Source organism: Tenrec ecaudatus, chromosome 13 (assembly GCF_050624435.1).
Source record: "Tenrec ecaudatus isolate mTenEca1 chromosome 13, mTenEca1.hap1, whole genome shotgun sequence".
Classification (NCBI taxonomy): Eukaryota; Metazoa; Chordata; class Mammalia; order Afrosoricida; family Tenrecidae; genus Tenrec; species Tenrec ecaudatus.
This window is the reverse complement of record NC_134542.1, coordinates 102613574-102637071: the sequence shown is the minus strand read 5'-3', so window position 1 is coordinate 102637071 and position 23498 is coordinate 102613574. Positions and strand designations below refer to the sequence as shown.

The 23498-nt window shown below is 39.3% G+C and overlaps 1 protein-coding gene across 2 annotated transcripts in view; it reads right to left on the bottom strand.

Annotated features, from left to right (window-relative positions):
* Positions 1-1026: 1026 nt before the first annotated feature.
* The window catches only part of CNTNAP5 (contactin associated protein family member 5), a 1091618-nt gene continuing 1069146 nt past the window's right edge, over positions 1027-23498 (bottom strand). For both annotated transcript variants that reach the window (XM_075529285.1, XM_075529286.1), the window contains exons 22-24: positions 7626-7844; positions 5135-5206; positions 1027-1223 (exon numbers count right to left, since the gene is read on the bottom strand). In XM_075529285.1, the coding sequence (XP_075385400.1) occupies positions 1027-1223; positions 5135-5206; positions 7626-7844 (488 nt within the window). The remainder of the gene's footprint in view (positions 1224-5134; positions 5207-7625; positions 7845-23498) is intronic.

Here is a 23498-nt window from a genome sequence, read left to right as displayed (position 1 = left end):
AATAGTGTAAATTCTTTCATGGCACTGCATACTGATTTCCATTTCTTTGTGCTGCAACATTTCATCCATATAAAAGGGCTCCAGAAAGTTCATGGAAAAAGGTACCTCAAACATAATGGAATTTTTCTACAAACGTTTTGCAGTCTCTCTCTGTATGTGTGTGTGTGTGTGTGTGTGTGTGTGTGTGTTTGCTACCTCAGTAAGACCCCAGATATCCTAGATGCCATTTCTCACTAAGTTGGATGAGGTGCTTTTGAAGTTATGGAACATCTACTTCCTAGCAGCTCTCTGACGTCCTAATTGTAAGCTACTATTCCCTGTAGGTGTATGCTATTGTGTTACTCTAAAGTGCAGGCCCCAGAAAGAGTGGTAATGAAGGAGGAAAGCCATTTCTCACTACAGCCCTGTATTTGAAAGTACTCCGATTACAGGAGCCAACACTAATGAATGAAGACAATTGGCTCTGTTAAGAAAAAGTTAATTAACACAAAACAAATCTCTCTTCTTATTATTTTTAATGTCATTGAAATAAACCAGAGATCTAAATCTAGTCTCTCTACTCCCTGGTTCAAATGGACTTGAGACAGGGGAGGATTTCATAGATGACCATTATGTCTAAGTCACAGAACTCAGATTTAACATAAGCCTGAAATGTGGATGTTTGTGAAAACTGGAAATACAGAAGTCAATATGTGTGTGTTCACACATGTCTCCATGTCTATCAAAAGGAATAAAGTCAATCTCTTCAGTGATCACGATCTCCACAATAGGTGTGTCAGAGAGGAGGCGGTCACCTTAACTGCCTGGTTTCCTGGGCCTGGCCATGGGAGTAGATGCTCTAGTGGAGGCAGGTACTTTCCAAAAAGAAAAGAAATAAAAAAATAACCCCAAAAAACAAAAACAAAACCATCAAACAAACCGATATTTTAAAAATTAATGCATAAGTACATGATTGAAATTAAAATACAAGAGAGACAATAAAAGACAAAAAATTAAACTCAGAGAATACCAGGTAATCCTGCATTTTCAGATGAAATATTCCCGTTTACACTCACTCACAGAGTGTTGCAAGTCAATATCATTTCTAAAGGAACTGTCCAAGTGGTCTGGGTAGCTTTTTTCTTTGATCTGGTTAGTATGATGTGACTGCTTGTGCTGGTAAAGGAAGCGGGCCATGATGCCGATGATAGAGAAGATGATGAAGATGACCACTGCTATCACTCCTGCAAAGGGGAACAGGAAAGAGAAGGAAGCTGTCACAAGGCATCTGGCAAAGACACATGAGCCAGACAAGACAAAGGAGGCACCAAAGAGCAAGACAACACAGTAATTCACAATGTCAACCAACACATTCTGCCAAGTGCTAGTCTGTCATGACCACAAACCCTTATTTCAGACTATAAAGGCAATCAGGTCCTCTGGGTGGTGCAGTCAGTTGGCATGCTGGCAGGGACGGTGAATGTGGCAATAATATTGCTCTTCTAGCCAAAGTCTCCAATGGCCACTCACTTTTTTTTCTGTGTGAGTCTGAGTCAGATCGTGGGAGAAGATGTTGACAGGATTCGAGTGTGAGTAATTGTGAGCAGGATTCACGGGATGCCATCCTGCTGAGGGCACAATGTGCCCTCTGAGAAGAGTGGAATCTCATGACCAGCAAGAGGCAGGAGGAGCATGTCCTCTGCATCCCAACATCCCTCCACAGTGGGCCTCCTGAGTCCCAAAGACAGCCATGACAAGGATAGGCAGGAGCAGAGCAGCACATGAAGTAAGCAAAGCTGAGTGCTTGGGGTAGGAGGCCAGCTTGTGGACTGGGGTGTATCTGGGCACCTAATTGAGGAAGCTGGGCTTGCTGACCCATGGAGGTGGAGCTGAGTGCTTTCAGGGTGAGGCTTACTGGAGTGAGATGCCTCTGGGCACTTAATTGGGGATGTAGGCTTGCTGATCCATGGAGCCTGAGTTTAATGCCTTTGGATTGAGGTTTACAGTGAACTAGCATGTCCTTTGGGCATTTATTAGCAGCCCTGAAAAGACTTTATAATGTTTTATCATATATATTGTCTGTGCGTTCTTTGTAACTATTGCAGCGAATAGTAGAACCTAGACATAAAAGCAGAGAATGCTGTTTGAGTGACAGGACATTCAATGCTTCACTGTTAATCAGCAGGTTGATGGTTCAGGCCCACCCAGCTGAAAGGCCTGGTGACCTACTTCAGACAAGGATATCGAAACCACCTTGATGCGATATGCCTGGGGTTGACAAGAGCCAGAGTCAATTCATTAGCAACTGTTCTGTTTTGAGGACGCCGGGGGAAGCCACAGAATGGTTAGCTAGACAGAATGTGAATTCCAACATAAATTGATGGAATTTATCTAGCAAAGGATTGTTTAGTAAATGTTACTTCCAGACTTAAAAAATATGTCAGAATAGATATAAACAGCATATTTCCTTGTCAATTTGTAACTAAGTATTTTAGAATTACATTAGAATACTAGAAAACATGATTTGAATATTTCACAGAGCATGCATGTTCTGCTGCCAATTTGTTTATGATATATGCTCATTTTTCTAGAAAAAATTTAATTAGTGAAATAGTTACCAATTACTTAGGGAGTCCTTACCTACTTTAAACTCAGAGATGGCAAGTCTCTGTGCTTGAAAAACTAAGCAATGACTGCGATGGCCATCATTCCCTCCCTCCATTAAAAACTGCATGTGATTTGACTAGTTTGGCTTTGCAATTTGTCTTTGCTGGTCTGAAGGCTTTATCTCTTCCTTTGTCAGAATGGTTCTTGGCACTCAATAAGTAAAGTCAATCAATGGATGTTAAAAACATGGGCATGGAAGAATGTGCCTATACATGAATGTAATTTTATTTATGGTCAAATCTTGTAAAATAATGTTTAATATTTAATTTTCTTATTCTTAGAACAATGAATTGTTGATGTATTTTTATAATTAGAATGGATATTGAGAAAAAAGTAACTGTTTGGATCAAAAGGGAAAACAAATTATAGTATGTTAAATTGTAACATAACTATATCTGCAGTAATCCACTTTGGGAGGGCAAGACTATGCACATCCCTAGTCAATGGTCCAAGGGAATTCATGGGAGGCTTAATCCACGTGGGGAGTCAGCAAATGGATTTTGGGGTTTCACTGTCATGCATAGCCTTCTGCAAACTGGGTGCTTAGAGTTCAAGCTGTAATACTGAAGGGCTGATGTGCTCCTTCCATGTGGATTTAGCTGACACTTAGATAACTGCTTGTTTTAAGACAAGCCTAAGACTCTAGGCACTATTCTTTCTGACAGGCAAGCATCCAGTTTTCTTACTTTTAAAAATGTATAAGTCACTCTGTGGCATTTGTCCCAACTCTTTCAGACCTATTTAATAACCAGATAAGATTACTTATTAAACATATGACTATCAGGAAGGACCCTTGGCGGCACAATGGGTTAAACATCAGACGTTAGCTGCACAGTGGTCAGTTCCAACCCACTCCTGTAAGAACAAGGCATCTTTCTGCTCTTGTAACAGTTTACAGCCTTGGAAATCCCAAAAAACGTCTCAGCTTTATCCTCTCAGGTTACCATGCGTTGGAATTGACTTGATGGTGGTGGGTTTAGTTTTTTATAAGTATAATGGATGGCAGTGAGTACAACTCTTCATTGTGGCCTGCGGCTTAGAGAAACCACAGAATCAGGTTCTACATCCTTCAGGCATTCAAGGACAGACATGGCACACATCTCAGGCACTTTTCTGAGTCAAGATGACTTCCCTACTCTCAAAAACTCAAGAGAAGTGTGTGCATTGGTGGGAGAAAATCAACCATTACAAAAATTAAAAGAAGAGAATCAAGCAGCAAAAAAATGTAACTACATTTCTTAATGTCAAACAAAAATCAAACTGGACTCTCTTTCCTATAGCAAAAATTTAGTTCAGTGCCATAAAGAACTTCTCAAGAAAAAAGATATGGTTTTCTTTCCCCACCAAACCAAAAAACCAAACGCACTGCCATCGGGTCAATGCTGACTCATAGTGACCCCCTGTAGGTTTCTGAATCTGTAACTGTTTACAAGATTAGAAAGCCCAGTCTCTCTTTCAGAGGTGTTGGTGATTTTGAACTGCTGACCATGCGGATTGCAGTTCAATGGATAATAACTACGTCATCAGGGATCCCCTCTCTTTCCCTGCAGTGTGATTGTAAAGACCCATCTGTTTGCTCCCATCATAGTGACTCTTCCAGTAGCTCTGTTGCTGTCTGCTTATTCTTACCTTCCCCAGGTAGCCTGTTATTTCCTTGAGGACATCTCCATGTCTTTTAATCTTGTATCCTTATGCCACATTGCATGACCTTTTACCCTTAGCTGATGTCTATGTGATGAATGTTCATTGCAGAGTTTTGAAAGGAGAGATTCATATGGTATGGGTCAGTTTATCTAATCTACCAAAAGGCAGAAAGGAGGAACCTCTTAAGGTTATTTTTTCTCGAATGGAAATGAAACTCGATTGTCATAGGTATTGTACATTACAGCTTTAGAGTCATTCTGTTGTATCAGACCAAGATGCAAAAATAAAGCTACTCCAGATGAAAGTCAAGCCGAGGCAGCATAGAGAGGAATGAGACTGAGAAATGATGAGAGAATGGAAAAGTAAGGAAGATGAAAAAAGCTGAACTTTAACAGCAAAGGCCTGCAACTGTAACTGTATGTGTTGCTGATTGAGGCCGAAGTCTTGCGAGCTTTGCCTTGCTCATTAGATCTACCTCAAACCCCTTGCTTGAAAAAGCTCAACTGGTGTGCACTTCATCCATCTGCCCCAGCACTGCTTCTTCCCGTTTCCTCTGTTTACACTTTTGCTACATTGACAACTGGCTGAGATGAACAGCGTGTGTACTGCCTGTCTGCAAGTAGATGCTCTACATTCTCAGCTGCCTGGTGGACCAGTGTTGGGATGCCTGCGTGAAGTGGCTGGAGCTTTGGGAGAGGGCTCTTTTAATAATAGAGCAGTCGTATTTATTCATGAACAGGCTCTTTATGGAAGACCATGCGAGGCCTGCATGCAGGCTGGCCACCATGAGGATCTGCAAGATCATTTATGACCTTTCTACTTTCAGCAACACTGGATGGTTTACCTCCAATGACGGCGGAATCACTTCGAACCGCATTGGTGAGGGGTTCCTGTTCATCTGTTTTCCCAGAAGAATCTGAAAAAGAGCAAAAGGAAATAGCCTTCCATCTTTACTCATAATATTGGGAGTTGGCCTACGGTGTGGACAAGGAATGATACATTGGTGAGTTAGCTCGGGTACTCTCAAAGGGCTGTGAGCTAGCATGTTGAAAGGAATTCAAGCAGATTTACATGAACAAAAAGCCTTTGAAGTACTCTGCATCCACCCAATAGCTCCATAACTCAATTAGCTCACATGTATCTGGTAGGATAAAGAGCTGACTCCTTATGCCTTCAGCCTACTCTGAATTCCTTCTGACCATAAGCAAAGGTGCGAACCTTGTTATCCTGCAGAATGCATTGGCATGGGGATCACTGGGGATGTCATTAGGTCAAATTCCAACACTCTGTCATTTGATCTCCATTTCACCTACTTTGTTTGTTCTAGTTTTGAATATTTTGTCCTTTCTTTTCACTTGAGGTTTTCCTCGGTTTTATTTTGTTATTGCTGTTTGTTTTCTGTATATGAAATCCAGGATAGGAAAATTTATAAAGACGCTAACTGGATTATTGATTTCCTGGAGGTATGGCAGGGGAGAATGAGGGGATATGGAAAGCTAATAACAATGAATTCATGAAGATATAAAATATTCTAAAACTGATTATGGTGATGATTATATAACTTCTTTTAATATGCTTGCATGCAGTGTGAATTATATGCCAAAAAACTGTTAAAATTAAAATTCTAAATAAATAAATAGACTGCAAAATAATAAAATGTCAGTTACTAACTAAGACGTTGTCAAGAATTTTGTCTTAGTTGGATCCACAATCAATACTTATTGAAGCAGCAGTAAGAGACCAAAGATGTATTCTTAGGTAAATCTGCTACACAAGACCTCTTTAGAGTACTGAAAAGCAAGGATGTTACTTTGAAGACTAAGGTGTGCCTGACCCAAACCATGGCATTCTCCATTGCATCATATGCATGTGAAAGTTGGACATAGAATAAGGAAACCCAAAGAAGAATTGATGTATTTGGATTGTGGGGTTGGAGAAGAAAACTGAAAGTATCATGAGTTGCTAAAAGGATAAGCCTATGTATCTTTGAGGAAATCTTAGCTAGATAGCTCCTTAGAGGCAAGGATGGGGAGACTTCATCTTCTGTAATTTGGACAAGGTGTCATGAGAGACCAGTCCCTGGAGGACATCATGTTTGGTAAAGTAGAGGGGCAGTGTAAAAGACAAGGCCTTCAATGAGAGATTGACACAGTCACGACAACAATGGGCTCAAGCTTAAAACAATGTGAGGAAGGCCCAGGACCAGAGGATGTTTGCTTTCGTTGTATGTAAGGTCGCTGTGGGTTGGAACTAACTTGATGTCATTTAACAACAACATGCTTTGAGATCACTGAGTTTGGGTATATAGGGATTGAAAAAGCACACCAATTAAGGATATAGAGTTGTGTTGTAGAATTAACTAATGCACTTGCTGTCAATAAGTTGCACACTTGTAAAAAAGTTGAGTTGAAAAAACTGTGTGATATATTTATAAAAAGAACAAGAAAAAGAGGTGGTGCTCTTTTAAAAAGAACAAGAAAAAAGACTGCTTATGTACAGTCAACTGCAACATGAGATTTTTTTTCTCTCTCTGATTTGGAGCTTTAGAGTCATAGCTTCATGAGTCATCCTTGGTAATTGCTTAATCAAGTGTTTATTGCTTTAATTTTACCTTTTATTTTCTTGTGTAGGGCCTGGGGGATTAAAAGGTTCCATATGAATATTTCAGGAACAAGAATTATTTCTATTTACCTGGAGTAGCAGAGTAAGGAGGCTCCAAAACAGAGGGAGGAAATGGGTGTCTGCCTAATTGTCTATATGAACAAAAGTCTCCTTATCCTGAGACAGAAAGACATGGATGGTGATTGGGTATCATTATTTAATGTTTAGATTACAGAACAAAATTTTAAATTCCCAGAGCATTCATGGAGACCCAAAACTATTGTACTAGAATAATACTTTAAAAACTCATCACTTTTTATCAAATGTCTTCTCAAAATGAAACAAATTTTAATCTAACTACTGAAGAATGACTTCCTTGAACATTCTGCTTTTTAAAAAACTATAAATATGGGATCAAATTTACAACAATCAATTGGGTTTCTAACACTGTAACTCTTTACAGGACTAGAAAGTTCTATCTTTCTCCCAAATATAGTATATATGCAAGTATTGCTCTAACACTGATTGCTCATTATATAAAAACAAAATTATGGTATAAAACAACAGCTACGATAAATTAGTCTTAATTCTCAACCACCTGTAATCATAAAACATGAGGGGGTTTGTTAATCAAACAAATCCGTTAATCCAGAAACCTCTAAAATGATAAAAATTGGTGCTACGGAGAAAAGTTTGACAAATCAATTTCTTGGTTATTCTTCTCTTGCATGTACCTGATGAGGAATGCACTGTGGTTACTGTATTCACATCCGAATATGTCATGGATCCACAGCTAGATTCTGTCAGGGTCCCTTGGACAACAACAGGTTGGATGGTGGCATGGCGCAGGGCTGCCTTCAGTGGCGCTATGTGATTGTACTGTACTGAAGACAGACAACCTACAAAACCCAGGGTGTTTGCTTTGGCAACTTCTGCATCCAATCCAAGAATCTCTGTAATATGAAAGACATTATAAATGAAAACATGAAGACAAAAACATTATATTATTCAAATTATATTGAGCTCCCCAATTAATTTCTAAAATTGTACAACTAACTTTTGATTCTTTAAGGAAAATCTACCCCATCTTTCTTCTAGTAAGTCACCCAAACCTTGCCCTCTGTAGAAATGCTAATATAACAGCCATATTTCATAGATAAATTCTAGGGTCACATCTTCTTTGCCACAAAAGAAAAAGAGATAGGAATCATTTTGTAAATTAAATAAATATGCTCTATGTTGAAATGTATGAGTTTATATCATTATCTCAATCACTATTTAAGTATAGGTGTTGGTGATTTGCATACGCATACTACACCAATTTATTTTAATGCTTACTCCAATTACATATTTGAAAATGTATGAAGGTAAGACAATGAAATAAATAGATAAGAAATCAATACTGTCCTTAAAGAAGCTTATCAGGCTCATTACTTTAAAAAATAATTTTATTGACATATAATCCACATATATCCTTAAAAGTTCAGTCATACGAAAAAGAGTTGTGCCATCATCACTACAATCAGTTCTATAGCAGTTCGTCCTGGTTGTACTCATTGTTATTAGCTGCCCAGATCTCTCTCACCTCCTCCCCACACCCCCAATGAGCCGTTATGCAGTTACTAGCTCTATAGATTTAGCTATCCTGGATTTATTATACTGGAAAACAGCCACCCCCCCCCACCAAAAAAAAAGTAAAATAAATAAATGAGAGGAAAACCTCAATTGAAAAGAAAGAAGGAAATTTTTTTTTAAGACTACTGTACAGACTGGTCCATCTGATCAATATCCCCAACTGCTTGGTTTTGTCCAGTGTGATTTATCAGGATGGATTTTCCATGATACTGCTTAACCTCCCAAATTACCTTTAAGTCTTTATAAAAACTGAGAATGCGACAATGTGGTAATTACAGAAAGACCAGTTATTTCATTTTATTCAAAAGGCATTGTTGTTCAGATTATTCAGTAACCCATTTCCTTCTTGTTAACAAGAACTTTTTGAATAAATTGTTATGATGCAATTATATATAACTGGGTGATCATAATACAAGCACATATTGAACCATGCTTTCTTAAACTTTAATATCCTTAACATATCGACATAGTTCAACTAGTTATTATATTTAAAAACCTAACACAAGGCAAAGTCACTGACAATGAATCAATTTCAATTCATAGCAACTCTATAAGACCGAAGCAGAATTGTTCCTAAATATTTATGAGATTATAAATCATCCTTTATGGAATAGACAGACTAATCTTGCTCTCTCAGAGTTCCTGGTGAGTGAACTATGGACCTTGCAGATTAGAGGTCCAGTGCATGGCCAAGGCTCTGATTTTATTACAATTACATATCTATTTTCAGGAAGAAGTGGGGATTTCCTATTTATCACTGTAAAACAATTATGTTTATAATGGTTAAAAAGTGTCTATACTCTCTGTGAGCACATGTTCTGTTGGCAAATTAAATAAGAGATGTGATAAAGAAAACATGAAAGGAAATGAGAAACTAACATCTCCTAATGATATCGTTTCTAAATAACATTCCTTCATTTAGCATCTTTCCTAAGTAATCATGCAAACGTCACTATCAGTTCACCCCTCTAGTCATAAAGAAAATTAATACAGAAATCATGTGCATTAGTTTTATGATGTGCACACAACAAAATGCCACATTTTTCTAAAACAATAATTAACGATCCTGAAGTCCTGTATGTTGGAAGCCCAACAGTTATATCACTGGGCTAAAATAAAAATGAAATTCCAATGAGTAACCTATGGGATGGTGACCGAAATATGACTTCTCAAAGTAGAGTTAAATATAATGACTTTGAATGAGTAAAGCTTTTGTGATCTTCATTTGCTGGTAGAGCATGACTCAAAATAAGAAGCAACAGCTGGAAAGATCAATTAATAATTGGAACTTGTTAATATATGAACCATAGAGCAGCTAAGAAAAAATGAAGAAATTATTAAATCAAAGAGCTGAACAGTAAAATTCTAAGGGGATCTTGAGAAGACAAAGCAAAATGTTATAATGAAATGTTCAAAGTTCTAGAGTTAGAAAAGCACAAAAAGATTAACCTGCTCAGCATATGTAAACTAACAGAATGCAGGAAGAAATAATTCAAGCTTCGAGTTGCAATACTGAAAGACTTTATGGGCAAAATACTGAATGATGCAGGAAGCATCACAGGAAGATGGAAAAAATACACAGGGTTATTGGACCAAAAAGAACTCGTCAACATTCAAGAATTCCAAGAGGTAGTATGTGAGCGAGAACCAATGGTACAGAAAGAAGAAATTCATGATGCACTGAAAACATTAGTCAAAAACAAGGCTCCGGGAATTAATGGAATGCATACTGAGATGATTCAAGCTGATGAAGCACTAGAAGCACTCACTCGCCTATGCCAGGAAATTTGAGAAAAAAGCTACCTGGCAAACTGAAAGAAAGAGGTCCATATTTTTACCCATTGCAAAGAAAAGTGACCCAACAGAATGCAGGAAATTATTTAAAGATATAGAACAATATCATTGATATTGCATGTAAGACTTTGCCGAAGATCATCCAACGATGGTTGCTGCAGTACAGGGATAGGGAGCTACCATTCAGAACAGGACGGTGAACAAGGATATCATTGCTGATGTTAGATGGACCTTGGCTGAACGCAGAAAATACCAGAAAGATGTTTATTGGTGCTTTACTGACTATGCCAAAGCATTCACTGTGTGGATCATAACAAACTATGGATAAGCATAAGAGCAATGGGAATTACAGGACACTGTATGGTGTTTATAAGGAACCTGTACATGGATCAAGAGGAAGTTGTGTGAATAGAACAAAGGAATATGGAGTATTTTCAATCAAGAAAGGTATGTTTCAGCATTGTCTCCTCTCACCATACTTATTCAATCTGCATGCTGAACATATTAATAAACTGGGTCATATGAAGAAGACTGTGACATCAAGATTGGAGAAAGGCTTATTAACAACCTTTGATATGCAGATGACACAACCTTGCTTGCTGAATGTGAAGTGACTTGAAATACTTGCTGATAAAGATCAAGGATTGTAGCCTTCAGAATAGATTACACCTCAAAGTAAAGAAATGGACCAGTAGGTAGCATCCTTAAAAATGGAGAAAGATTGAGGTTATCAAGGCTTTTATCTTGCACGGTTCCACAATAAATGCTCATAGAAGTTGCAGAAGAGATCAAACACTAATTGCACTGTGGAATTCTGTTGCACAAGGCCTCTTTACAGTGTTGAAAACCAAGGATGTTACTTTAAGGTCTGAGGTGTGCCTAACCTAAGTCATGGTCTTTGCAATTGCCATGATCTTTTCAAATGCATGTGAAAGTGGAAGAGATAGTTATGGTTTATTGTGCCAACCTGGCCGATAACCACATGTGGGGTTAACTGAAAGGTGGAGAGACAAATGGCTTGGTGAGCCTAGCCTTTCTAGTTTCCTGGTTTCTTGCTCTCTGATGGTCAGACCAGGGTGCTGCTGCCTTAGCCAGTTCCCTGCTTCAGCTTGCAAGGCTCACTTCCTGGGAGACATCCCTGAGGAGAAGCTACATGGACCTACCTCAATGCAGCCTTGGGTGCTGGAGCAGCCATATGGAGACCCCTGCCAGTGCTGAGATGCTTATATACTCACTGATTCGTCTTTCCTCCTGCCGTTGGCGTCATTGCGTGAGATTGAAGAGGACTTTGTAGATCGGTGTCAGACATATAGGCTAATGTTGGACTTATGGGCTGGATTGGGATGTTTTCTTAATGTATACTTACCCTTTATATAAAATTAGTAGATATCAAAGGGTAGAAATATTTAGAGAAAGAGGTATTAGAAAAGACAAAGTGATCATAACCTGTCAAAGGTTTTTCTTTCTTTTAATAATATTCTATCGCGCTCTCCATGAAAGTTCACACAGTAGTTAAAACCCCATTTAGCCCTGTGAACACAAGTTGCACCGTCACCTTTGTAACATTTTTCTTTTCTTCTTTTCCTAAATTTGAAATGAACTTGCATGTCATTAAAGACGGCAAGTCCATTTTCAGTTTTACTTTTCCTCCCTTTTTTAGCCACTCAGACTACTATTTAGGTCGGAAGAGTCAGGAATGTGGAAAATAATCAAATGATTTCCCTTCTGATTATTGTGTTTATCCAATGTAAGTTTACATAGTAGCAGAAAGTGACTTATTGTTGTAGCTGTGGCTTGAGGGTCTAGTTCAGAAGTACTAGACTGCATTGCACTCCCAGAAGGAAGGAATTCCTTGTCAGTTGTCTAGCTCTAGGTGGCCGTGTCTACGGTGCATATCATGAAAGCGACTGCTACCAATATAAGCTCTAGGTAAAAAGTGTTGACACATAGATAATTTAGTCCAAATGATAGCCTTTTCTTGCAACATGGAATGTGATGAGTATGTCTTAACTCCAGGGAAGTGTGTTTACATTCGATCAGGGATCAGCAAACTTTTGAGATAGAACAGTCAATCCTGTCCTCACAATTTAAAAATTATTCACACACCATACATACATATTTTCACAAACAAAGGAATCACCAACGTGAATAGTAGCCTTTAAAATCTTTCAATTTTACGTCAAAGCAGCATGTATGTACCAGCAGAGCCCCACATGGCTTGGAGCTGTATTGACGGCTGCTCTACTAGATGGGTAATAAGGATAGAATTTTGAGATATTTTGAAAAGAATTGTGAGAACAAGAGTCTCAGATATGTGTTATGTACTGTCTGTTTTGGCAATGTCTGACTACTATATGATCATGTCCCCAACTCCCATGACACCTATAATGTTAAATTTTGAGGTACATACTATGTTCCTAATAGTAAACATGTTCTAGCTAGCAACATGCAAAAAACTTATTATTACTGTACATTTTAAAGATATTTTGTATATTTTTACTTTTTTTGTTGTTTTCAACTTTGCACTTTGTAAGGTTCACTGAGGATTTTACTTTTCTGGTCTTTAGAAACATCACAAGGAAATGAAAATTATGTACCAGCACTGTAGGATATACCAAACTTCTATTTTTATAAATAGAAAGGTATAATTTATACTATAAATACACTAAAACATTTGACTAGCTGGAATTATATAATAATAATAATACCCAATTAGACGTATATAAAAATTCAACTTAATGATAGACTTAGAAATGAAAACCATTCAGAATATGGGGCTGCCTCAATATAATATAGTGTTTGCAAAACATCCAAATTATATACAGTAGTACTTTACACAGTGTAGCTTGGGCATTGTGTTAGTCTGGGTAGACTAGATAAACAAATTCATGGAGAAACTGATATGTGTATAAGAAAGAGCAATAGAATATTGAGAAAACATCCCAGCCCAGTCCATAGTCTGATATTAGTCCATATGTCTGATACCAATCTACAAAGTTCTCTTCAGACTCATGAAACACAGCTAATGATGCCTAATGCAGGAAGATCACAGACCAGAGGGTGGGAAGTCATGTGGATCCAGTGGTGTTGTAAGCATCTCAGCTCCGGAAGGGGTCTCCACAGGACTCCTCCAGCTCACGGCATGAGCGTAGTTCCACGTGTCTTGTCAGCTGAAATGTCTTCCAGGGAGTGAGCCAAGAAAGAGTGTGTCTCCTGCCTCCAAGGAGGAATACAGAGGTTCCCAGAATCTTCAGGAGAAAGCCATAACCACATAGAGGCCTCATTGACTATGACTTAATTGATGGGCTAGACTCCACTCCTTTACTCTGAATCCTCAAATTGACACCAGATTATGTAACTACCACAGGCATGAAGTGATGCATTGCTGTAATAATTTCTCAGATTCTTACATAGATGGAGAGAAATGTCATTAGAATAATTCTACATTATTTTTCCTAAAATTTCTGGAAATATTTGATTGGGTACACCTCTTAGCAAAGTTGTTTAAATATCATTAAAAAAAAAAGAATATCCAGCCCCAAACCTTTAAGTCTTGAGGAAGGTCCCTGCCTCTGTAATGCACTACCCACAGCTGTGGGCTCTCTAGACTAGGGGTGGGAGGGATGATGACTGGTTGGGAACAGGGCCTTCATTTTAAGGACACTGTGTTGTTGTTAGATGTCATTAAGGCTGTTCTGACCCATAGCCACCCTATGCACAACAGAATAAAACCCTGCACAGCCCTGTGCCAGCCTCTCAATTGTTCCTTGCTGTGGTCACTCTGTCAATCCACCTCCCGGAGGGCCTTCCTCTTTTCCTCTGCTCTTCCACATTACCAAGCAGCAAGTCTTTCTCCAGAGACTGGTTTTTCCTGACAACATGTCCGAGGTGTGTACAACGACTACCATCCTTGCCTTTAGTGAGCACTCTGGCCGTACTTCTTGTAAGACAGCCCATGGCATTTTCAGTGTTCTTTGTGGTTCTTTGCACCACAATTCAAATACATCATTTCTTCTTCAGTCTTCCTTATTCAATGTCCAACTCCCCCAGGCATGTAAGGCAATGGGAATGCCAAGACTTGGGTTGGGCATACACTAGTCCTCAAAGTATTAACCTTGCTTTTCAATACTTGAAAGAGATCTTGTGCAGCAGATTTACTAATGCAACTTGTCTTTTTGTCTCTTGACTACAGCTTCTCTGATACTGTGGATCCAAGCAAGACATACTCCTTGACAACTTCAATCTCTTCTTCGTTTATCCTAATGTTTCCTATTGGTGCAATTGTGAAGATTTTGGTTTTCTTTACATTGATTTGTATCCATACGGAAGGCTGCAATGCTCGATCCTCCTCTATAAGGCCTCCTCACTTTCAACAGGCGAGGTTGGTGTCATCTGCATGTCTCAGTTGTTAATAAGTCTTCCTCCAATTCTGATGCCGTGTTCTTCTTCATATATTCTAGCTTCTCTGATGATTTACTCAGCATGCAGATTGAATAAGTATGGGGAGAGGAAACAACCCTAATGGACACCTTTGTGGATTTTAAAACGTGCAGTTTTCACTTGTGCTGGTCACACAACTGCTTCTTGATCCATGTATAAGTTCCACAGGAGCATCATGGAGTGTCCTGGAATTCCCATTCTTCTCAAGGTTATCCATAGTTGGTTATGAGCACACGTTGAATATGTTGGCCTAGTCAATAAAACACAAGTCACCATCTCTCTGGTGTTCTCTGCTTCCAGCCAAGATCCATCTGACGTCAACAGTGCCATCCCTCACATCAGGTCCTTTTCTGAATCTGTCCTGAATCTCTGACAGCTCCCTCCCTGTGATTGTACTGCTACAACCAATGTTGATTGGTCTTCCATGAGCTATCAATGATATTAACATTGACATCAATAATATTGTACTATAGTTTGAGTATTCTATATTTTTTTCATGTGTGAAATGTTTAATTTACTGAGTGAATCAATCAGGAATGCTACAACCACAGGATAGAAGATGAATTTACAACTCATATTTACATCACAGTTAATGGTAGACAACATCTCAAGCTAATGTTTGGGTATTAGCCAATTGTTGAACATTAGCTAAAATAACTCTCCCCCTGGCACAGTACTGCCAGATTAATTTTAATGACGTCTGATGGTATCACCCATCTGTGTACTGGTTGCCACTCCCCACAATCTGAGTCTCATATACCCTTCCTATGTTATTTCCTACCCCTCCCTCTTTATACTCCCACATTCCAGCTCCTGAACAAGTCCACACCGTATCCCAGACTGTGCCTCAATGTATGTAATGTCCTGTCTGATTTCACTCTCAAATCTCACTTCCTTCCATTGTCTCCTTCTTCATAGAGAAGTCCTTGAGTTCCCATGTCTAGCCCATTATTTCCCTATGTATGTACCTTTCAAATAATTTCATGTTCTGGTTCAGATTTAAAAAAAAATCAATTTATTGGGGGCTCATACAACTCAGCACAATCCATACATACATCAATTGTATAAAGCACATTTGTACATTCGTTACGCTCATCATTCTCAAAACATTTGCTCTCCACGTAAGCCCCTCGCATCAGCTCCTCATTTTCCTCCTCCTTCCCTGCTCCCCTGTCCCTCATGAACCCTGGTAATTTATAAATAATTATTTTGTCATATCTTACTCTGTCTGACGTCTCTCTTCAACCACTTTTCTGTTCTCCATCCCCAGGAAGGAAGTTATATGTAGATCCTTATAATCGGTTTCCCCTCTCTACTCCACCCTCCCTCCACCCTTATTTTTATCCCCTATAATAGTTTTTTCCCTTTTTGGCCATATCTTACATGATTTAATATATCCATTCCCATATATTTCTGTTGTTTTATCCCATTGAGCGGGGTTAGATGGTCATCATGATATCAGTTCCCTATTCATCTGGTATTCCCAGGGAACCATTACTCCTGTTACTGTTTCTGAAGGGTTATCTGTCTTGGCTTTAATGTTCCAAGCGATCTTAAGTATACAAATGAACATACATAAATATAACACGATTAATCAGGTAAAACAAATAAACACCATAATAGTAAGGGGTGGAAAGAGTAAAGAACTAGAAGATAGTTATGTGCTTCATCAGCGATATACTGCACCCTGGATTTTTCATCTCTAATGTGTGGCCCTTCTGATAGGGGCTGTCCAATTATCTTACAGGTGGGTTTTGGGTCTCCAGTACATCCACCCCCCTTCATATTGATTTGGTTGCTTGTTTTTAAACTTCTGATAACTCTTCCTGTTGACACCACATGGTCACACAGGCTGGTCTGCTTCTTCCATGTGGGCTTTGTTGCTTCTCTGCTAGATGGCTGCTTGTTTACCTTCTAGCCTTTAAGACCCCAGACGCCGTATCTTTTAATAGCTGGGCACCATCAGCTTTCTTCACCACATTTGCTAACGCACCCATTTTGTCTTCAGTGATCAAGTCAGGAAGGTGAATATCATAGAATTATGCATTATTAGAACAAACTGTTCTTGAACTGATGTAAGATTTAACTAGAGGCCCAAGTTCCATCTGCTTCCTTGTTGCATTTGCATACATACACATACATAAAAATACATATATATATTTTTCTTTCCTCCTACCCCACTATTATGTTTATCTGTTGTTCACCAATTAATAATTCTTTTCAGTTATAATTTGTTTGATTGAACTTGACTATACTTGCCATTGATTAAAGCTACACCCTCCTCACCATCAATTTTAAAACACTTACTGATCCCTTGTACCCATCATTGTTGGCTCCATATTCACCTCCACCCCGCCCCTCCCATGGCCCCAGGAAGCATGGAACCAGTCGCTGTCTCCATAAGACTGCCTATCCTGTCTATCTTGTATAGATAAACAGCAATCAATCAATCAATCAGTAAAATAAAATCAACATGCAGATAGTCCCAAGACTAACAGAGATCCTGACAGAGAACAGGTGAACATCTCTCGGTTAAATATAGAGAAAGACATGTTATAAATCATCAGTCCAGGCCCCATTTCTTCCAGAACTGTGTATCCCAGGTCCTGCTTACCTAATAACTCATACACCGTTTAGTCTTCGGCATTCCTGTCTGACAGGCCAGCATCCTAAAGGTCCCATTGATATTCCTGTAGTCAGGGGCAGAGCAGTCTAGTGTTCTCCCCCACCCCACCCACCCCAGTTACGCCTTTAGACATTCAGTGTGTCCCCCTTGTGGGTAATCCCCAACCTCTTCAGATGGGGGTACCAAGTGCTGCCCACTGAGTCAGAAGTCTATGATCGGTGATACTTTGGAAACTTTGTGGTTTCACTCCCATCACTGGTCTGTTGTGCTCCCCTCTTGATTTGCCCCATGCACTCATCCCATGTTCTTGATCAATATATATCATGCCATTAAAATAGTGTTAAAAATAGTAGAGCAAAAACACCCAGAAAATATTGAGTTTTAAAAATTAGGCAGAATAGGAAAATAAATAAAGACTATAAGATTAGCAATTTCCAGGGGGCTGAGAGGAGATGGGGAATGGAGAGTGGTTTTTAATGAATCCTTTGTGGTTAATAATAATGCTGTGGAATGAAATAGAGGTGATAATTGCATGATATTTTGACTATCTTAACTGCCAACACAAATGCCATCTTAAGAATACTCATTTTATGTGAATTTCATCTGGGTTTCAACATTTTCCGTATTTTTTGTTTGTTCATATTAGGGTTTATCTCAGATGTTATGTGATTTGGGTCACCCTTTTGAAGCTGTGTTATATGTTTTTCTGTTTTTTGGGGTATGAAACCTAAGATTGATGAACCCACAGGGACAGCAAGTAGAATAAGGGTTTCTGGGGTGGGGACAGTATACAGTGGTGGTGGGGTGGGTGAAAGGAAAACTATGCCAAGGAGTCCAGGAAGGAAATTAATGCTTGAAAATTGATTGTGGTAGCAATTTTGCAATACTGCTTGATGTGATCAAACTATGGGGTGATATATGTATGAACTCCCAATTTAAAATATATATTTTTTAAAAAATTAAGAGAGACAATGGTGTAATGACCTTTTGCTATGTTGGCTTTACTAGGCTATAGGTTACTTATTTTTTAAAAAACATTTTATTAGGGGCTCATACAACTCTTATCACAATCCATACATATACATATGTCAATTGTATAAAGCATAATTACTTATTAAGTGAACACTTATCTATGTGCTGCTGAAAAGGTATATTGTAGATACGATTTCCTCTTGACTTCAAATTAAGACTGACCTTTAAGGTAATGTAGATAGGCCTGATCCAATCAGTTGGAAGACATTATAAACAGAAATAAGATTTCCCTAAAAGAAGAATAAATTTTACTAATAGCCTCTAGACTCAACCCATGCCTGAGAATTCCAGTGTGCCTTTTCTGACGGCCTGCCAGAAAAATTTTGGACATTGTGCCCACGCTCCACAATTGTGTAAGCAAATTCTTTGCTCTGAATTGTATATAGTAGCTTTTACTGGCAGTGTTCACATGTTCTTTCTCTGCCAACTATTCTCCCACAAGTTTAGAAATCCTGGAGTATAATAAAATATGTTAAAACAATGTAATTGCTCATATTTCCTGGGAAAATGACTAAATAAATGCTATGAGACTATGGAGTGGGCATCACTAATTCAGTGGTAGAATACTAACCTTCCATGTGGGAGATTCGAGCTTAATACCCAGTGAAGGAAGCTTATGCACAGCCAACATCTATCTGTTCATAAATGCTTACATGTTGTTATTATGCTAAATAGGCTTAAGAGAAGCTTCACAACTAAGATGATCAAAAGGAAATATCTTGACAGAATGCACTACAGAGGATAGCACTGAAAACACAGCCTGCGGAGAGTGCTGGGTCTGTCCATATCACATAGGAACAAACTAAGAGGGAGGGTGGGGAGGGGGAGAGAAAGAGAGACAGACAGAGAGAGAGAGAGAGAGAGAGAGAGAGAGAGAGAGAGAGAGAGAGAGAGAACCAAACAGCATCCTGTCTCACCCATCCTCGAGGATGACATTCCTGCTTTGCCAGTGCACAGAGAGGCCCATAGGGCCTTGAAGTCCCTCACTAATCCACAGTGCTACAGAGGCATCCCAAAAATAGACTTCAGAATTGGAGGGCAGGGCTTGGCACCTCATCAGACCTGACTGGAAAATAGTCATAAGGGTCGGCAGATAGACCTGGAACTATTTATAGGGTTTTGTTTTGTGTTTCGTTTCTCATGTATATCTGTATAAGACAGGCAAGATAAATAATCTGAGGAGAAAAAAACAGGGCCGATCGTTCTGGGTTGTGGGGAGTGGCATGGGAGAGGAGAAGGTGGGGGAAAGGAAGGGAGTCTCCAACAAACCCAGGCACAAGGGAATAACAAGAGATCTAAAATTGATGATGAGGTGGCTTAGAATGCCTGGTGGGGGTTGATCAGCTGCCATGTAGCCAATAGTAATCACTGAGTGCCAAATGAAGGTTGACCATGATAGTGGGACAGAAGGAAAATAAAAGGAAATAGAGGAAAGAACTAAGAGGCAAAAGACATTTATAGAGATATAAATATAGGCATGTAGATATGTAAATATACTTTTATATAGTGATAGGGATATAGGGCTATGTACATATATTTATTTAAATGTTAAGTATTAAAGTATCAGACAGACATGGGCCTCCACTCAAATCCTCACTCAATGCAAGAACACTTTGTTCTAGTAACCTGGCATTCTGTGATACTCACCTTCCTGGCATGATCACTGAAAAAAAAATGGGTACATAGGCAAATGTGGTGAAGAAAGCTGATGGTGCCCAGCTATCAAAAGATATAGCATCTGGGGTCTTAAAGGATTAAAGATAAACCATTGGCCATTTAGCTGGGAAGCAACAAAATTCACATGGAAGAAGCACACCAGCCTGTGTGAGCATAAGGTATTGACAGGATCAGGTATCAGGCATCAGAAGACCTCAGACAATTATATCAATGTGAACGAGGGGGATCAGAGTGGAGACCCAAAGCCCTACTGTAGACAATTGGATATCCTCTCACAGAAGAGTTACAAGTAAGGAACAAGACAGCCAGTGTGCTGTATAGCACTGACGAAACACATCCCTCTAGTTCTTTAATGCTTCCTCCTAACCACTATCATGACCCCAGTTCTACCTTATGAATTCAGCTAGATTGGAGTATGTACACTGATACAGATGAAGAGTTCTTGACACATGGAATCCAGACAGACAACCCCCCTCAGGAGCAGTGATGGGAGTAGTGATACCATGAGGGTAGGGGGAAGGTGGAGGAGAGAGAAAGGGGGGATGAACAGCAGAAGTGTGGGTGAAGGTAGGTAGCAGATGCTGTAAGATATGAAAATAACAATTATTTATAATTTATCAAGTTTCATGAGGGTGGGAGGGTAGGGGACAGAGAGAAAAAAGAGGAGCTGATAACAAGGGCTCAAGTAGAAAGAAAAATCCTTGAAAATGATTATGGCAACATATACACAATTGTGACTGATTCGATTGATATATGGATTTTTATAAGAGTTGTAATAACCCCCAATACAATGATTTTAAAAAAGAGAGAGAAAGGTGAAAAATAGCCAACTAACCAATGAAAACCACATAGATGACAATTGTACAGCATGTAACCAATCATAGGGATAGCACACAACTGGACATGGTTTTCTTCTATCATGCATGGGATTGCTATGAGACTTGACCAACATTTTAATGACAACAAAATGAAACTGTGAGGCTGTGACTGGTAAGTGGGGAAAATGCCCAACAGCCAAGACCAGAAATGTTGTTGTTTATGCTTAGGTTTTATTGAGTTGGCTTCAACCCACAGTGACCATAAGCACAACAGAATGAAATATTGCTGGGTCCTACGTCATCCTCATAATTGTTTCTATGCTTGAGCCCATTGTTGCAGCCACTGTGTCAGTCCATCTCATTGAAGGCCCTCCCTCCTTCGCTGCTCCTCCACTTTACCAAACATGCTGTCCTACTCCAAGTACTGGTCTTTCCTGACAACGTGCTCAAAATATTTAAGATGAAGTTAGCAATTCTTGCCTCTACAGAGCAATTTGGCTCCACTTCTTCCCATACAGATTGGTTTGTCCTCTTAGCAGTCTATGATCCTTCCAATATCCTTCTCCAGCACTACCATCCAAATGCATTGATTCTTCTTCTGTGTTACTTGTTCAATGTTCACCTATCACATGCAGATGAGCCAATGGAGAACGCCAGGGTTTGGGCGAGGCTCCCCATAGCACTTGAAGCAACACCTTTGCTCTTCAGGACTCTACAGAGGTCTGTGCAGCGGGTATACCTCCAATGTGCCTTTTGATCTCTTGACTGTTGTCACCACAAACACTGGTTATAGATCCAAGCAAGACAACATCTTGGACAATATCAATCTTTTTGCTATTTACCATGATGCTATTTATTGGTCCATGAAGGAATACTATTGGTCTAGGCCAGAATACTAATTTGAAAATGGAAAATATATGAACTTATGCCTATTGGGTTCTGAAACCCAAAAGATCTCTTTCCACAAATTCTCTTGTTGATCCTGTGTACTGAGTCCCCAATTCAAAACAGCTTGGCAAGTAATTCCTGAACATCCTAGGATACACAAGCAGCTGGTGTTATTTGAATTTGAAACTCATGCTTTTATATTTCACTACTTCATTGTAAAAGCACCTTCAGAAAACTGGATATTAGATTGTCTTAGGAAGAATGACCTAGAGGTCATTGGAGCCTTCAACTCAACGTTCACCTGGGTAACTCCCAGTCGATGGATTCCAGGCCCAGGTACTTTAAATCAGAGCTGATATCTCAGGGTAATCAGAAATCTGAGGAAAGCCCCTAATAAGAAAAAGAGCTAACAACACAAATTGGAAAAAGGAAAAAAAAGGCAAATTGGAAGAAGTGACAATTCAGAGATTACCAAATAAATGGATAAGTACGTATATAAACATGCCCATTAATACACTCAGAGTGATAAGAGTAGACAACCTTTAAATCATACATTCCTCTCCCAGAGCTAAGCTTGAGGATCCTGTGTAAGAACATTTCTGTTTTTATCTTTGCAGAATCACATGCCCAGAACCCCCAATTCAAAACAACACGGACAGTAATTTCTACATATTCCACGATGCACAAGAATTCCCGTTGAAGCAGTTGATGTTATTTGCATCCGAAACTCATGTGTTTATACAGCACTTCTCAATTGGAGAGACACCCCTGCACTGTACACATGAGAAATAATGTGTCACCGTGTCAGCTGTCACTGCAAAATAAATGAGACTGGCTCTTCATCTGTTGTTCCAATTCTAGATTGTTATCTCTATCAAGTTACTTAAATTTATGAGCTAAGTATCTTGAGCTCTGGTGGTGTAATTGGCTGCTGATTGGGCTGCTAACCTCAAAGTCATCAGTGTTAACCACCAGACACTCCACAGGAGAAAGATGAAGTTTTAGGCTCATGTAAAGGTTCCCCAAACCAAACTCACCATCGTGGAGTTGATCCTGACTTTCAGTCTTAACAACCCATGTAAACCTTTACAGTCCGGGAAACTCTATTTAAGGTGGTTATGAGTTGGAATCTACTCAATAGCAGGGGAAAGTGGAAACAAACTATGTCTCGGGGTAACAAACCAATCACATTTCCTCAACACTCATTTGGTTTTACTACCGAAAGTCATGTGTTCCAGGAAATCCAGTAGTGTCGGTCACCCTGGGATGGCTTATAAATTAGGAAGAACAAAAGGGGCGTTTTGCCTTGCACTTGAATGCAGCCTTTCTGTCTGTAGCACATTAATCAAAAGAGGCTGTGTTATAAAATGCATGGAAGAACTGACGTAGCCAAAAGGAGTGTTCTATGAGGTGAGAGTGATGAAAACACGATAACAAAGAGCCCTTGCCATCCAAAAACCTTCCCCAGAGAAGCGGTAGATACATGGATAAGGAATAGAGATCAGGAGACTGAGCAAACATGTGGTATGGATTCATACATTAGATGTAGCAAGTAGATGGGTGGGAAATGCTTCCCAGAGTGCACCATGAAGTTCTGCTACTTGTCTCCCTCTGCTGGACCATAGAGACTTCCCAAATCCAGAGCATCTGAAGAAGCCTTGAGAGCTGGTTTCAAGGAAGTGTGTAAAGAATTGCCT